The following is a 17,307-nucleotide window of genomic DNA, read 5'->3' on the forward strand; positions in this document are numbered from 1 at the left end:
AGCTTAGGGTGCGATTACTCTTGCCTTTTCCTTACCCTGTCTCCCCTCCCACTTTTTCCCCCCCCCCCCTTGCCATAGCTATGGTTACCACGTCTCCCCTTTCCGCCTGCTAAGAACGCGGCCTTTTATTGGTTGCTTTCACCGGCGCGATCGGCTATTGGCCATCGGCGAGATTCGTCGATTTCCCCATCCTTTCCCTTTCCGTTCTTTCCCAGTCCCCGGAGAAGGAGCCCAGGAAGGTTTACTCCTCACCGGCTCTGCCGGCTGGGGAGCGGCCGGGACGGAGCTGCGCCGTTCGCGGGAGGAAACAACGAGTCATGTCGGCGGCCCAAGGTTGGGACGGAAACCGCCGACGAGGAGGGGGCACCGCGGGGGCTGGAGGCGGCGGCGGCGGCGGCGGCGGCGGCGGGGGTGGGGGCCGTGGAGCGGGGCTGCTCAACCGCTTCGTGAAGCTTTGCGGGCCGCTGCACCTGTCAGGTGAGTCTCGGACCGGCCTTGGGGAGCGCGGGGGGGGGCTCCCGCCCTGTCCGCGGGCCGGAAGCGCTCTGCGCGGGGCTGGCGCTCTGTGGTGTCGGGGAGGCCGCGGCGCCCTCGGGATTTGCTCGTCCGGCCCGTCCCCTCCCTCCTGGGGGGGGGGGGCTTGGAAGAGCTCTTGGAGATCCCACCTGGAGGTGGGAATTAGCTCCGCAAAAGGGCACTGAATTAGGGATGGGGACGAGCGGGCCCAAAGTGGTTCTTCCAGGTCACTGGGGGGACGTGTTTTCAGACGGAAGCGAGGAGGCTCGCAAAGGGCTCACAAGTCCGGGGCAAGCTTCCTTACGCAGAGGCCAAAACCCAGGCCACCTACGGTAATTGTCATTTCAGCGCCATCAAGGACCAGTGCACCCTCTCGGAAGGGGTCAAAGGGTCAGTGATGCTGTTAGATTGTGGAGGAAGGAAATGAAGCTTTCCTTTCGATTTTCACTTAGAAAAAATAGATCGAGACAGAAGCGGTGTGAAAGTCAGTGTAAACAAACTTCCCTGCCCCCCACCCTCCTGAAAACGAATCTTTGCTCCTTGTATGTTATCCTTTTGGTTTTTAGGCAGAATTAAGTCACTTTTTTTTTTTTTTGGGTGGAGAAATCCTAAGGTGTATGATTTAGTGGAATCTCTATGTCAGTAGATACATGAGATAGGAAAGGCTGTCAGATTTTTAAAGATACTTATTAAGTATTGCGTTGGCACAATGTATTAGCCTTATTTAGGATAATTTCATGCAGTACAGTTATCACAAGCAAAACAGTGGTAAGATTCTAGATGAACTGAGGCAAAAAGTCTAAAGGTGCTTTTTAAAAATTAACTGGACAACTTTTGATTGATGAAGTTCTATCTGGATGATTATTTCCAGAGGGATATAATCTAGGATTTGGGGTTGGGATAGAATTATACTGCTTTCACATATATTCGGCCCTAGTCTTTCTCCTGAATGCGTGTATTTCTAGATACCTATTACAGGGCATTTTAAACTAACATTTGTGACCTATTTTTGCCTGAGAAATTTTTCTCTATCCTGTATCTAATCTGAGCCAAGGTGTCATACATGTGAAGTGCATAGTGTTCAGAATCAAAGCTGCAGTGATGTAGGTGGGCATTTGATGATGCATTTTTGTGTTGAAATACCTTTTATTATTGCCTATTTTGTATTGACCCTCTACTCGAGTTACGTTACCTCATGTGGAGTTCTCTTGGTTTAAGGAGCTTTGACCTTTTGACAGCAAAATGGATGTCCAAAACTGTTATTGTTGTCTTTTCTTCCTCTCTAACATATCTTTCTGTCATACTAGTTCACCTTGCAGTAATGCTTGATTTCTCACTTTTCCTTACATTGACTATCTAAGCAGTTTCCATATTTTCACATTTTCACTTTGTTGGCTCCATCTCTTTTACTCATAAAGTCACCATTGTACTTCGTGCCTTCCTACCAGGGCTTTTTCAGCAGCTTCTCTAACTCAGATCTCTCCATATTTCAATCCATCCTCAACACACAAAAGTGATTTTTTCCTAAAATTAAAGTCTGTGTCATTCCCCTCCTCAGGACCATGTTTACCAGTAGGGTCACATCTAAGTTGCTCTGGTTAGTAAGCCCCAGCCTACCTTGCTAACCTTAGGTTTTGAGGTTCTTGTGCTCTTCAGTCTAGCCAGTTCTGCTTTCTTTCTATTGCCAGATAATTCCAGCAATGGTCCCTCAAAGGTTCCAGTAGGTAAGGCTTGCAGGATGTGATGCATCTTTGGCATCACTTCTAATCTTCCCCAAAGATGAAGATAGGTAGGGACAGGAGAAAATTTGAAATATGATTTAGATTCCCAAGTCTCTCTTGGTTTTTTGCAGTCTTTTCAGTTTAATTTTCACTAGGCTTTTTTTTTTTTTTTTTTTTTTGCCCTGGCACTTTGGGTCTTTAACACCTATCCATTCAAAGAATAGGATCTGATTTTTATATTTGGAACAAATTAAGGAGGCAGGTAGGTGGATCAGTGGATAGAACACTGGGCCCAGAGTCAGGAAGAACTGAATTCAAATTCAGCCTCAGGTGACACATTTAGAATTCTAAAAGATCTTGGATATTATTATACCAGACTCATCATTTTGTACATAAGGGAACAGGCTCAGAAATATTAAGCATTGAGACATGTGGTTTATGCAGTGGATAGAATGCTGGACCTTGAATCAGAAAGACCTGATTTATAATCCAGTGTCATGCTTATTAGCTGTGCGACCCTGGGCAAGTCACTTAATCTGTATTTTATGTCTCAGTTTCCTCATCTGTAAAGTGGGGGTAACAATGACAAGTGAGATATTTGAAAAGTGCTTAAGACAGTGCCTGTTACAGAGTAGGTATTATATAAATGTGAACTATATATAACATTTTAACACATTTGTATATATATATATATTTATATATATGTGAGGTGTTACTATTCACTTAGGTAATTAGATTTGCAGTCTTGGTCTCTCATGGTACGAAAGGGAAGTTTTTTTTTTTTTTTTTTTGGCTGGGAATCGGGGTATGGGGGGGGTTGAAAGGTAGTGTTGTACAGAGATTGAGGAAATCTCTTTAGAAAAGTTTTTCTTTAGAAAAATTAACAATTTTTTTTTAAATTAACAAGCCTTTATTATTTTTCCTTCCCCCTTTTCCTTTCCAAAAAAGAAAAAGAAAGAAAGAAAAAACCTTGATCATATAAACTTAATCAAAACAAATTACCATATTGGCCACATCCAAGAATGTTTCTCATTTTACATATTTGAGATGGATAGCATTCTTTAACATCAGTTATTTAGAATTGTGATTCAGTGTATTGATAAAAGTTCCTACATCTTTTCAGAACTGTTTGTTTTCAAGTTTTCAACATTGATATTATAAATTGTTTTTCTGATTTTGCTTGCTTCTTTCCCTTCAAATGAGTCTCCTCAGGTATCTCTGAAACCATTCCTTTTGTAGTTTCTATATATGTTGTTCCATTACATTCATATACCAAAATTTGTTGAGCTATATTCCACATTCTATGGAATGTTTCCAGCTCTTTGCCACTATAAAAAGAGCTGTTGTACATGTTTTTCTATTTGAAAGACTTGTTTCTCTTTGATATACTTGGTATATAGGCATAATAGTAGTGTCCTTAGGTCAAAGGGACTTGGGGGCAGGGTTGGGGGCTCAAGGATCTAGGTCATTGGTAAATAAGATTTATGACATTTTGCTGTGGAATTGATAATGAAGACAATTAGGAGTCTTGCTACCTGGGTTACACAATTCAGTAAATTTTGGGACGTAATTTCAAATTGCTTTCCATAATGGCAGGACCAATTAACAGCTCCATTAGCAGTGCATCAGTATATATGCCTTATTTTTTCCTCTCAGTCACCACTTTGACTTTTGTCATATTCTTTTTTTATCACTTTTGTCTGAATGGTGTGAAGTAGAACCTTAGATTACTTAGAGAAATTTGCATTTCTCAAATTATTAATGATAAGAAACATTTTTTATATGGTTATAAATTGTATTTTTTCCCCTTGAGAACTATCTCTTGATATCTTTGAAAATGGTATTTATCAGTAGGGGCCTTATAAGTTGACTCCTATTCTCATAAATTTAATCAGTTTCTTATATAGCTAGAAAATGTGATCCTTAGAGAAATTTGCTGCAAAGATCTACCCTCCCATAGCCCTTGATTTATGTATTTGTGATTTATTTGTGCAAAAAATTTTAATTTTATGTAATAAAAATTATTTATTTTGTCTTCTATAATTCTATCCCTTCTTTGGTCTTAAACTTTTTCCTTAATCATATATTTGAAAGAAAATTTCTTCCTTGTTTCTTTAATATTTTATGATGTGACCTTCTGTAACTAAGTCATGTATCCATTGAAGCTAACCTTAGCATATAATATGAGATATTGGCTTAAACCTAATTTCTAACCTAACTTCTCTTTTTCCAGCAGTTTTTATCAAATAGTGAGACCTTACCCCAGGAGTTGGAATTTTTCTGTTCAATTGCTTATTAGGTTCATTTGCTCCTTTACTAATTGCTGGTTTTTTTTTTTTTTTTTTTTTTTAACAGTACCAAATTGTTTTGAGAATTATTTCCTTGTAGAAAGTATATTTTTGAGATCTGGTACCGTTAAACTACCTCCTACTTTTTCCATTATTTCCCTTGAGATTCCTGTTATTCCTTCAGATGAATTTAAAATTTCTTTTTTCTTTTTCTATAAACTAATCCTTTGGTAGTTTGGCATATCACTAAATAAATATTGTTATTCTAGAAATATGGAACATTTCTTGAATTTGTCAGTTTTGCACGCGAGTCCTGCTAATCTTTTCTGTTATTCAAATTTTAATGTATGTGCTGTCAAATTGAGTATAACCTAGTGTTTGTTTTTCACAAAAAATAAATCAAGGCTGGCCCTTGAAGTTAAATCTGCTCTTGGTAAATTTTTTTTAAGACTATCTAGGGATAGGATCTCTCCCTCTGCCCTGTTGCCCTGTTCCTCTTAGTCAAGATTCCAAAAGACAGAATCTAGAAGCTATTTTCATGTGTGTCCTCTTTTCTCAACAGGCCACATCATGGTCTGAAATTTCTGCCTTAAGCTCTTTGGCACCCAGGACACAGAGCCAGGAGTTGTGATAATAATAGAATTTAAGATTCAAGGACCTTTATATGAAGATAAATAGTAGAGGACTGGAATGGTGGAACTCAGGGAATTTCAGCCCTTGAATTTAGGGGCTCAAGGATGTAGGTCATTGGTAAATAAGATTTATGACATTTTGCTGTGGAATTGACATAGATAGTGAAGATAATTGGGAGTCTTGCTACCTGAGTTCCATACCTGGGTTTTTTTTAAACACTAATTAGCTTTGTGCTCTTGGACAAGTCTTAATCCCCAACCATTTATTAAGTTCTTATGTGCCAGACATCATGCTAAGCACTGGAAATACAAAGAAAGAAAAAAAACAGTTCCTGCCCTTAAGGAGCTCCTATTTTAATGGGAGTTTCAACATGGAAACAGAGAGTGAATTGAAAGCAAGTTCAGAGTAGGTATAAGCAGTCAGGGACTGCCGAAGGTGGGATTTTGGATGAGGGAGCCAAGCTAAGGAAGCCAAGAAGGAAAGCATTCCAGGCATGGGTACAGCAGTGAAAATGCATAGACTCTTGTCTTACAAGACAAGAAAGATAGGAAGGGGGAGATGCTATGAAGGGTATCCTTATCCTTAAGGTAATAGGAAATCATTGAAATTAATAAATAGTGAGGGTGTGTGTGTGTGTGTACGAAAGAGACAGAATCACAACTGTGTTTTGTGGAAGAGGAGTTAGATTTGTGCTTGGCTTCTAGGGGCATTAAGAGCAATGGATTGAAATGGCAAAGAAGCAGTTTTGAAATTTGCTTATAGGAAAATTTTCCTAAATATTAGAATAGTGGAATCAATTTACTTGAGAATTAGTAGATTCCCTCTCATTGGAGGTCTTTAAGAAGTTTTAGTGGGTCTTCTTTTGACTTTTAGAGTCCTTTCTAGTTTTAAAATGCTGTTTTCTCTCTCCTTTACTATCTTTTCAGTTTCCTGGGCTTTTGATAACAGGAACTCTAAATGACTTCTTAACTCCAAACTCTGGGCTTTGTGTAAAATAAACAAAATAGCTTTGAATTTTTTAAAGTCCTTCTTCCCATTTCCACATATATATTTTTCTTCCACATATGGGACTTTCTATTAACAGTGAATTTTCAAAGAAAAGTAGAAGGTAGTCAGGCCATTTTATTCATTTTTATGAACCATATAGCTTAATTCCTTTTTATTTTCCTGTTTTCTTCGTCTAGGAAAGTAGGTAAGTCTTTCCATATTTTATAATTTTATCCAACATAACTCCTGTGTAGAGATATTAAAAAGTTTGTATGACTTTTAGCAGTTTATTTTTTTATGCTTCTATTTTTTTGATATTTAAAAAAAAAAAATCAGTGCCCTTCTCCCCTTCTTTCACTGGGGTGGATGGGTGGGAGCAGTGATCTTATTTAGACAAGAGTTAACCTAATTTCTACCCTTGATCCATTTCTCTCTCTCTATCTCTCTCTCTCTCTGTAATTTAAGTAATTTAGTTCTTTTTCTAAAGAGAAGTCTTGAAAGAATTTTTAGACTAGAAAAAAATTTCCTGATACTTTTAAGTTAGACTATAAAAAGGAGGTTTTAAATATGTGTGCTTCCATAAATTTCCTCCTTTGTACTAACAGCTCAGTTATTTGAAGCACAAATGAATTTTAGGATCTCAATTTTATATCTACTAATTGATAGTAAAATACCTTTGTAGTTGGTAAAAAATAGGGATTTTTGTGATGTGCTACATTTGTAGCAAACTAATATGATGACAAAGAACTAGTTGTTTTAATTAAGTGACACTAGAGTAGATGGTCTTTCCTTCTATTGAGATAAAAAGTGCAATGCAATGAGTAGTTTTCAAATATATGAGTCTCTAGCCAGCCATTTAATCTTCTGAACCAACACCAGAAGAAAGGTTGTGTAGATTAACAGTGTTGGGGAGCAAGGTGGTCCAAATTAAAGGTAATTGGACCACTATTCTGTTGGTCATTTGACCGTTGAATAGTTGAATTTCTTTAGTCATAGCAATTACAGAACAGATGTTTTGAATCTATATATACATTCTTTCAATATAGACATCTGTACTACAATCTACTAATCTAGATTGTAGTTGCTGTTATTCAGTTTAACAAATCCCAGCATGTTTTGCCACCACAACTGCTGTATTATTGTGTACTCTGCAACTAGATGGTTGTTGGTTGTTAATTTTCTATTCCATACCAGATATCTGAAATTGTTTCCAGGAACACTCATCATGGACTGTTGAGGTTCCCATATTATGATGGGAAATTTAGGGTCTTAAAGAATCTCTCATAACTCCATGGGATTCATGATTCTTTGAACTGTCAGGCCAACATTGATGAGTGAGGTTATAACGTATGGCCTATAATTGATCATTCTGGACCTCAAAATATTGCTTTGTTTCATTGGAATATCCCAGCACTTTTTTAGAAAACATCATCTGTTAATATGGAGAGGTATTATTGTTTGGTGTGGAAGCTACATTGAATATTCCCAAATACCTGGAGTTGATTCCATAGGCTCCTCTCAAAGGGACAGAGGCTTTTTCTAATTGTATTAATAATGGTTTCTCTTTTTCTTCCTTTTTCTTTTCTCTTTCTTTTTAAAGCTTTTTGTTTTTAATTTCTTTGATTTCTGAATTCTCCTTCCCACTCCTACCCATTGTGAAGGCAAGGAATATTATTTCAATTATACATATTAAATCAGGCAAAACATATTTCTATGTTAGCCATTTTGCAAAACAAACAGAAAACAAAGTGAAAAAAAATTGTTTCAGTCTTCTTTCAGACTACATCAGTTTTTTCTCTGGAAGTGGAGAGTATTTTTCATCAAAAGTCCTTCAGAATTATTTTCAATGTCAGGAACCATATGTCTATATGTTGCATAAACTCACTTATATTCTTATAAAGAACCAAATCATTATCAGTGTAACAATTTGTACAAAAGTCATTGTGGACAATGTATATTATATTATTTATCTTCTTAAGGAAGATAATCTTAAGAATTATATTGAGGAACATGAACTCAGGACGGAAGATACTGGGTTTCAGATACTGCTTGGTGTTTAACAATGATTTGGTCAAAAAAAAAAAACCAATCCTTGAGTAATTTTCTTTGTGACTGCTTTGGAGTCTATTTTAGCAGTAGAGTAAAATTGATTTTATCCTAAAAACATATAGAAGAAACCATTACAGGAACATTCATGTTATAGCATTTATTCATTTGAATAAAATCAACTTGTATAATAAAATATAAAAACTCAGATATGCGTCTTTTTCCTAATAGCATTAATGCTTTAAATTTTGAAAAGCATTTTACACAAAATATTTTACTTCATCCTTATAAGAACCCTGTTGTTTCTGGACTGGGCTTGACTCAGTCCAGTCCCCTAGTAGGTTAGGTTCAATATTTGGAATAAAATATTTGTAGGTCATTGAACAGTAAACAAGAGATTTATTTAGCTCAGACAGCCGACGTCAGTTGCTCATCATTTATTATCAGGACAACATTAACAAGGACGGGGGCTGGGATAGGCCTTAAGCTAAATCTTCTTGCTTTTCCTTGATAGGACTACTAGACCTTGCACTTTGATACCTTGTGCTGCATTGGAGTGTTGCTGTGGAAAGTGATGATGATAATTCCGTCCTGTGTTCAGAAGGCTTGTGAGTGCTGCTCTCAGGTTGTTCTCTCCAGGATTTCAGGACATAAAATTACCCGAAAAGCAACAAAGTTGGAGACCTCTTTAGATCAGAACTTGTACTCTGTTTCCCATGTGCACATATGCTATTTCTACCGTGTTTGGGGAAATGCTCCTGGGCCCCTCTTCCAGGCCCATCAAAGAAGTACAAGAATTATAGTTTATGCTTCAGGAGTGAGGTAGAAACTTCAAACAAACCAATGCATCACTCCTGCTCAGTTGCAGCTAATTAAGTGAAGTTTAATGGGCACATCTTCCACATCCCCTATCTGCTCCTGAAGATGATTTAGCATTGTCTTTTTTGTGGGGGAGGTAAGTCAGGCTTAAGTGAGGGTGACACAGCTAATGTGTGTCTGAGGCTCAATTTGAACTCGGGTTCTCTCCAATCTAGGGTTGATGCTCTATGCATTGCTGCCTTTGAAGTCCTTTCCCCACTGTCTTAACTGGAGAATCACAACAAAATCTCTGACAAAATTATAGTTATTAGTTTCTTGAATTTCAAATCAAAAAACAAATGAACAAAGCTCAAATGACTAATTTGGCACAATTGTTAAGATTCCATTCCTAAAATTCCATAGACCTGCCTTTTATTTGCATTCCCTTACTGGTAGCCATATGCACATAGCCTCAGTGGTTGGCTATATCCATATATGGGACTGAGGACTGCTGATTCAGTTGCATTGTCTGGGAGGTAAATTGCATAATAAATGGAAATACAAAGGTATCTACTAGTCCAGAAAAGGCTGAGCACCTAATACTTCTGAGTTTGTCCTTTTTTAATTAGTGAAACGGTTGTTTCTCCATATCAAAAAATTCTGTTTGAGGCTACTGTGAAGCTAAAACAAGTTATGAAGACATCTACCTAGTGGAATTTGGAGAAAACTTTAGTTATCAGATGAAGGTTTAACAAATCTGTATGGCCTAAAATAATAGTTTTTTTTAATAGCCTTTTATTTACAAGATATATGCATGGGTAACTTTACAGCGTTAACAATTGCCAAACCTCTTGTTCCAATTTTTCACCTCTTACCCCCCACCCCCTCCCCCAGATGGCCGGATGACTAGTAGATGTTAAGTACATTAAAATATAAATTAGATACACAATAAGTATACATGACCAAAACGTTATAAAATAATAGTTTATATCACTTATCCTGAAGGTGCATATCTTCATTACATAGAACATAGTCATATTGTTCTCTTGCTGAATGGCCACACAGTTGTTACTCTAGGAGTAAGGAGTGCCCCACAGTAAGGAACCATTAAAGGTATCACTAAAAGCATGAAGACAAATCCAGGCTCGCTTTCTCTGCCCTTCCCTGCCCTGCCCATTCTCTATTTCAGTGAACTCATTTTCCAGTCTTGCAAAGTTGTGTCAATTGTTTTGGGCCTGACTCAAATCAGGTCCCTGGCATTATAGGTTTAAAAATGAAGAAAAATAAGACACTTGTAGGTCAATTGACAGGTAACCAAAGAATATTTACTCAGCCGTAGCAAGAGAAGGATTTCAACAAAAATAGATGTTGAGGACACCTCAGATTGATTCAGCTGAGTAAAGCTTTGTTATATGCATTACTCATCTTGTTCTATGAAGCTGTTTGTGCTTAATCTGAGCCTTTCTTGAGGAAGGTCTCAATTTTTAAGAAAAAATCAGCTTAAGCCCTTTTCGTAGTGGCTAAAAACTGGAAACTGAATGGATGTCCATCAGTTGGAGAATGGCTGAATAAATTGTGGTATATGAATATTATGGAATATTACTGTTCTGTAAGAAATGACCAACAGGATGATTTCAGAAAGGCCTGGAGAGACTTACACGAACTGATGCTGAGTGAAATGAGCAGGACCAGGAGATCATTATATACTTCAACAACAATACTATATGATGACCAGTTCTGATGGATCAGGCCATCCTCAGCAACGAGATCAATCAAATCATTTCTAATGGAGCAGTAATGAACTGAACTAGCTATGCCCAGAAAAAGAACTCTGGGAGATGACTAAAAACCATTACATTGAATTCCCAATCCCTATATTTATGCACACCTGCATTTTTGATTTCCTTTACAAGCTAATTGTACAATATTTCAGAGTCTGATTCTTTTTCTACAGCAAAATAACGTTTTGGTCAGGTATACTTATTGTGTATCTAATTTATATTTTAATATATTTAACATCTACTGGTCATCCTGCCATCTAGGGGGGGGTGGGGGGTAAGAGGTGAAAATTGGAACAAGAGGTTTGGCAATTGTTAATGCTGTAAAGTTACCCATGTATATATCCTGTAAATAAAAGGCTATTAAATAAAAAAAAAAAATAAAAATTAAAAAAAAAAAAAGAAGAAAAAATCAGCTTAGACTGCATGAGAAGAGGGGTTTAGCTATTACTTCTATTCACACCCATGAAGTAGATGCTACAATTATCATTTTACATTCAATTATACATTTCTCAGATGGAGAAATGAAAATTGTAGCTATCATGTCAGTATTTGAATTTAGGCCTTCCTGACTCCCAAGTCCAACAATCTGCTGTGCCCTTAGCATCTGTCTTGTGCCTGCTAGATGAGGCAGGTACAGTATTGTTGGGTTTTTTTTAAGAAAAATGTAAACCAATAATTTTCTGCTATGTCATCTATAACAATTAATAATATACCCCTTGCCCTCATTTTGTTAATGTGTATTTTAGCAGAGATTTGGAGCAAGATAAGGGAAACTTGAAACAAAACAAAGCTTGTAGAAAGTCATTTTTGTGTTTGAGTAGTAAAAAAGAGCTAAAGATCCCTCTATAGGGAGTTAGCTTCAATCTAGACCTTTTTTCTGAATTGTTTGGCTATTTTTAGGATTTTCCCTCTACTCCTCCCCAAAACCTGGGAAAGAAAGAAAAATCCCAAGAAGCATGCATAGTTAACCAAAACAAATTCCCATTTTCTCAGTATCTCAAAATTTCATTCTGAACCCTGAGTTCATAACTTCTCTTTTAGTAGGTGAGTTTATTTATCCCTAGTCTTTTGGAATTCCAGTTACTGGGAATGCTAAGACTGGTGAATTGCTTGACTTTGCTGTAGGGCTGAGGGTAAGAGCCAAAACTATGAGTGGGCAAATTAAGTTTAGGATTAGTATGTCAATCCTTTGTGAACAGTTGGTCTATAGGTTATCTGAAGAACAGAAACTGAAGTTTGTCAATGTTTTCATGGTAATCGGCAGTGAGGTGGGACTTCACTTTTACATTATTGTCCCCTGGGAAAGAGAGGGCAACTAAAAATTTCCCATAATGTATTCACAACTGACAGGTATCCCCTGAGTTTCCAATTCTTGGCATTATAAGAATGATTGCTATAAATATTTTTGTACACATTGGCCCTTTCCCTTTGAAAGGGAACTCTCTGAGAGGGTAGGTCGTGTGCCATTTGTTCTGTATCTTCTCCAACATGGATTAACATCTTTTCTCAACCTTGCCAGTTCCTTCCTTCCTTCCCTTCTTTTCCTCCTTCTTTTCTTTCTTCCCTCCTCCTTCCCTCCTTCCTTCCTTCCTCATATCCTTTGTTTAGCCATTGAGGAAGTCTTCCTTTGACTTTGTGTTTCAAGAATTCAGTTTAATGGGTAACATTAAACAGGGTAACAACAGAGGGAATGGGTGGTTGTGATGAGATCTAGATTTAGGGTACTCTCCCCTCGATTTCTAGTCAGGGAACCAAATGAGATTAGAGTTTCTGGTGGTCAGGGAGTTTCCTGTGGTCAGGCAGGTTCGGGGTTCAGGAAACCAAATTAAGATGTTTGGCTCCCCTAAACCCCTTGGGATTTGGCACATAGGTAGGGAGTTTTGGGAACCCCCTTCTGGCTGCACAGAAATCCTTCATAAAGGAATTTACAAATCTGAAAAGCTAGACGGATAAAAAGTTTATTATAAGCATTGGAAAGTCAGCCTTTGCTATGCATGAATAGAAAGGCTGGATTCCTTAGTGGAGGAGTCCTGGCAGAGAAGTAAAGTTTCTAGTTGAGAAATCCTGACAGATCTAAAGTTTCGTTAGGGAAATAAGTGAGGATAAAGAGAGGGTAATGCTGGAAGAGAATATCATCCCAGTGGGCAGAGTTTTCTAATATGCCAGGAAGAGAGTTTCCTTGGCAAGGCATATTAGCTCCTCTGCAAGGATTGAGCCCCAAGTTGGCTCTTTTATCTACAAGCTGGATTTCAGCTTGAGCTGGAATTGAATAGAAAATCTTCAATTGAATAGGTTTGGAATTCTCCAACCTAGGATTCAACCAGCCTCACCTAGATAATGAAGCTGTTTGCCCTTGGATGGGGTCTTTACAGTGGCAGGATTCAAGGAGAATTTGTCCTTCAAGGAATTTTAGAGTTTCGGGCTCCCTTTAGTTGATTCCTTCTTTGCAGAATTTGCTTCTGGGGATGAAGGTTGGGGCTGGGTATCTTGGAGAGAAAGCTGCTGTTCCAGGACTCTTGTGCTTATAGACCTGTTGGTGACACTTGGTCTGCAGTTCTTAGTAGTGAGAAGGAAGGTGGATTCTTTCCATACAGTGATCTCCCCCCCTCAGTTATGACTGGGGAGGGGAGTCTGACCCAAAGCAGGTCTCCTGGGCTGTCTCTATCAGGGTCTGGGTGAGGGTAATAGTGCTTTATTCTTCCTGGCACAAGACTGCCTTCTTACTCTTTTCTCTCTACCACACTGGTATCAGCATAGAGCAAGAAAGAAGCAGCTTGCCTGAGGAGGAGCTCATCAGAGGGTCCATGCTAATCATTACTGTAGTTGCAGCTATCCTTCTAGTCAGAATATTCTTACCTATACATTTTTTGAAAGTACTCTATTGTAAAAACTGCATGAATGCTTTTTTTATGTTATTTCTTTTTGACTATACCCTCTTCTCAATAAGCCTTCATTGTAGCAAAGATTTTTTAAAAGACATTTTTAACAAAACTAAACATCTTAATCACATTTGACAGGAAGTGCAACAGTTCATTTAGATTTTTTTAATGTTGTCATGTGGATTTTTACATTTTGTTCATTGAGCCGTGTTTAATCCTTTTGATTCCAGTTATAAAATTGGCTTATTTTCTTTTTGTTTACATTGCCATAGTTATTATATAGGTAGATTTTTTTTTCCATTTGTGCTTAACTTGGCAACAATTCTTGTATCTTTCTATATTCCTCTGAATTTCTTAACGTTAGTATTTATGGTACAATAACAAACATGCCTTTACATTCATGTATCACATTAGTCATTTTCCAGCATATACTTTGTTTCCAGTTCTTTGCTACCAGAAAATAGCATTTTTGTGAATATTTTGGCTTCCCTGGGACTTTGAATTTTGTTTTTGACTTTGGGGTATATGTCTAACATTGAGAAGTCTAGATCAAAAGGTTTTAATCACATTTTTATACTCCCAAATTGCTTTCTAGAATGGTTGAACTAACCAGCAGTATACCAGTATTCCTGTTTTGTTGCAGCCCTGCCAACTGTAACTTTTTACATTTTTCATCATTTTTGTCAATTTGTTCAGTGTGGAATGAAAGCATAACTTTAAATTTTAATTTTAAAAACTTGGAATAGTTTGGGAATAGTCTTTCATATGGTTGTAAATGTAAACTGTTTTCAAAAATTATTCATATCCTTTCACTGCTTATCCATTTGGAAATGGTTCTTAAATATCAGGCTCTTACCAGAAATATTTGATATAAAGATTTTTCCCATTTATTAACTTTCTTATGTTAATTTATTTTTGCAAATATAATAGAAATTGCCTGTTTTATCTTCTGTGTTCTTCTCTACCCTTCATTTGATCAAGAATTATTCTATTATTAGCACTAGTTATTAAAGGTGTAAGATCTCACCTTCCTTAAATTGTTTTTGATTTCTTGCTTATTGAGTTTGCTCCATTGCTTTGTTTTTAGACCACCATCAAATAGATTAGTACTCTTTTATAATGTAGTGCGAGGTCCAGAAACACTATTTCTTCTTCATTCCTACTAGTTTCATTATTTCCCTTGAGATTCTAGGCTGCTAATTCCTTCAAATGAATTTTTTTGCTATTTCGTCTAGCTCTCAAGTTTGATTGGTTTCATCAGCATAACATTAAATCTGTGTTAGTGTTATCACTTTTAGTATAAATGGTGTGGCCTGATCATAAGCAGTGACTATTCTTCCAATTGTTTAATTATTTTCTTTAAAAAGTGTCTTATGATTTTAAAAGTCTGAATTTCTTGGTAGACTCCTAGATATTAATACAATTTATAGTTATTTTGATCAGGATTTCTTTTTCTGCTTTTTTTCCTTCTGGTTTTTATTATTGCTGTTATCTCCCTGATTGGAAGCTAAGCTAAAGAATGTCTATGGTATTCAATGATTTGCGTCAGGATAGAGGATTTGCCTCACTTCCTAGCAGTTATCTAGGAAGCTGCTTTTCCCCTCTGAGTTTGTACCTGCATTTATGGTCCTGCTTGCCTTTCTATACTATAACGTATCTTACCTGCTAACTGTTTACTGGTATTGAAGTAAGGTTGTAGACTTTGAAAGGTGGGTATGGAACCAGATTTTCTGGAAGGAGAGTCTGCTTTTCTCTCAGTTCAGTTATATTCATTTTGGGTGAGATTTGTTTTCTTTTGGACCCATAGAATTTGCAGATAGGATCGGATCTTAGATCACAAGTGTGTGTCCCTGTTCTCATCTTCCCCACCCCCCATTTCTCCCACTTCTTCCTACTCAATTAAATTTGCCTAGGTGCCAGACTTGCTAGTTCTTTGTAGTTTTTAATGGAAGCAAGACTCAGGTACTTACAAAATGGTACATACAGTCAGAACATATGGCACAGCAACATATTGCTAGTTGTAATTTATATAATCTTTTAAATATTTTGACTGTAGAGCTATGTTCATTGGAACCTGTTCCTTCTAGACTATATTTATTTGGAAAGAGGCATGGCTGAATTCATTAACTGCAAGCTGAATGAGCTAATTGAATATGGCTAGAGTACTTTAAGAGAGAAACTTCCTACAGAATAATACCTAAATCCCAACAATATTTCCATTGTAAGTTGTTGGGAAAGCCTTGAAGTTATCATCTAAAGATGATCATATATTTCTCCATTTCTGAAAAGTTTTTAAAGGAGCCTGAAAAGAAAAGTATACTTCTTAACTTTTGGTGAATCTGCAGATAAAACTAGTAGACTAATGGAACATCAATTTTTTTTAATTTTTTTATTTTTTATAACTTTTTATTGACAGAACCCATGCATGGGTAATTTTTTTTACAACATTATCCCTTGCATTCACTTCTGTTCTGACTTTTCCCCTCTCTTCCTTGACCCCCTCCTCCAGATGGCAAGCAGTCCTGTACAGAACATCAATTTTTAAACAAGCCATTCTATGAATACATTAAGAAACATTTAAGGAACAATCCATGGCCAGATGCAGAGATTCTAAATATCCTTAGCACTATTTTCTAGAAATTGTATAAAACAAGTACTACTGTTTTTTAATAGGGAGAAAGCATTGTTGATTTTAAAGGCTATTGTGAAGTAAATTTTTCACCACAAAAAAATAATATAATAATATTATAAAGTAATTTTAAAAATATACTAGATATTTATCCTAGTACCCTCAAATTTTGGATGTTAAACTTATCAGAGATATTTAATGAAGATTTCTTAGATTCTCACTGCATTGATTTTTAGGGACCAAAATTCATAATTTTTTCATAGGTAAGCATGTCAATTTTGCTTTTTGTTGTCTTTAATTCCAGTTGTTACTTTCCCCCCACATTTTTAATTATGAAAAGCATCTTTTACTTTTCTAATTTGGTTATGGAGTGATTTTTCTTTTTTCTTTAATAGCTTTTTGTTTTTCCAAATACATGTAAAGATAGCTTTCAGCATTCACTTTTGCAAAACCTTGTGGTCCAAATTTTCTCCCTTCTCCCCACCCCTGTCATGGACAGCAAGCAATGCAAAATAGGTTAAACGTGTGCAATTCTTCTAAACATATTTCCACATTTGTCATTCTGCACAAGAAAACAAAACGAGAACCCCCACCCCCACCCCCTCCTCAACCAAAAAAAAGGTGCAAATACTACACTTTGATCCTCATTAAGTCTCCATAGTTCTCTCTCTCTGGATGCAAATGGCTTTTTCCATCATAAGTCTATTGAAATTGCCTTGAATCATCCCATCATTGAAAAGAGGCACATTGTATAATTTTGTTGCCATGTACAATGATCTCCTGGTTCTGCTCATTTCACTTAGCATCAGTTCAGTAAGTCTCTCCAAGCCTCTCTAAAATCACCCTGCTGGTCATTTATTACAGAACAATATTCCATAACATTTATATACCATAACTTATTCAACCGTTCTTCCACTGGTGGGCATCCACTCAGTTTCCAGTTCCTAGCCACTACAAAAAGGGCACAAACATTTTTGCATATGTGGGTCCCTTTGCCTCCTTCATGATCTCTTTGGGATTTAAGCCCAG

At 36.9% G+C, this 17,307-nt stretch overlaps 1 protein-coding gene across 2 annotated transcripts in view; it reads left to right on the plus strand.

The window, feature by feature from the left end:
- The first annotated feature begins 219 nt into the window (after positions 1-219).
- KLHDC10 (kelch domain containing 10) overlaps positions 220-17,307 on the plus strand; it is a 64,178-nt gene continuing 47,090 nt past the window's right edge. For both annotated transcript variants that reach the window (XM_031939053.1, XM_031939054.1), the window contains exon 1: positions 220-477. In XM_031939053.1, the coding sequence (XP_031794913.1) occupies positions 318-477 (160 nt within the window). In that variant the 5' untranslated portion in view covers positions 220-317. The remainder of the gene's footprint in view (positions 478-17,307) is intronic.

The sequence above is a fragment of the Sarcophilus harrisii genome, chromosome 5, assembly GCF_902635505.1.
Source record: "Sarcophilus harrisii chromosome 5, mSarHar1.11, whole genome shotgun sequence".
NCBI classification, from domain to species: Eukaryota; Metazoa; Chordata; class Mammalia; order Dasyuromorphia; family Dasyuridae; genus Sarcophilus; species Sarcophilus harrisii.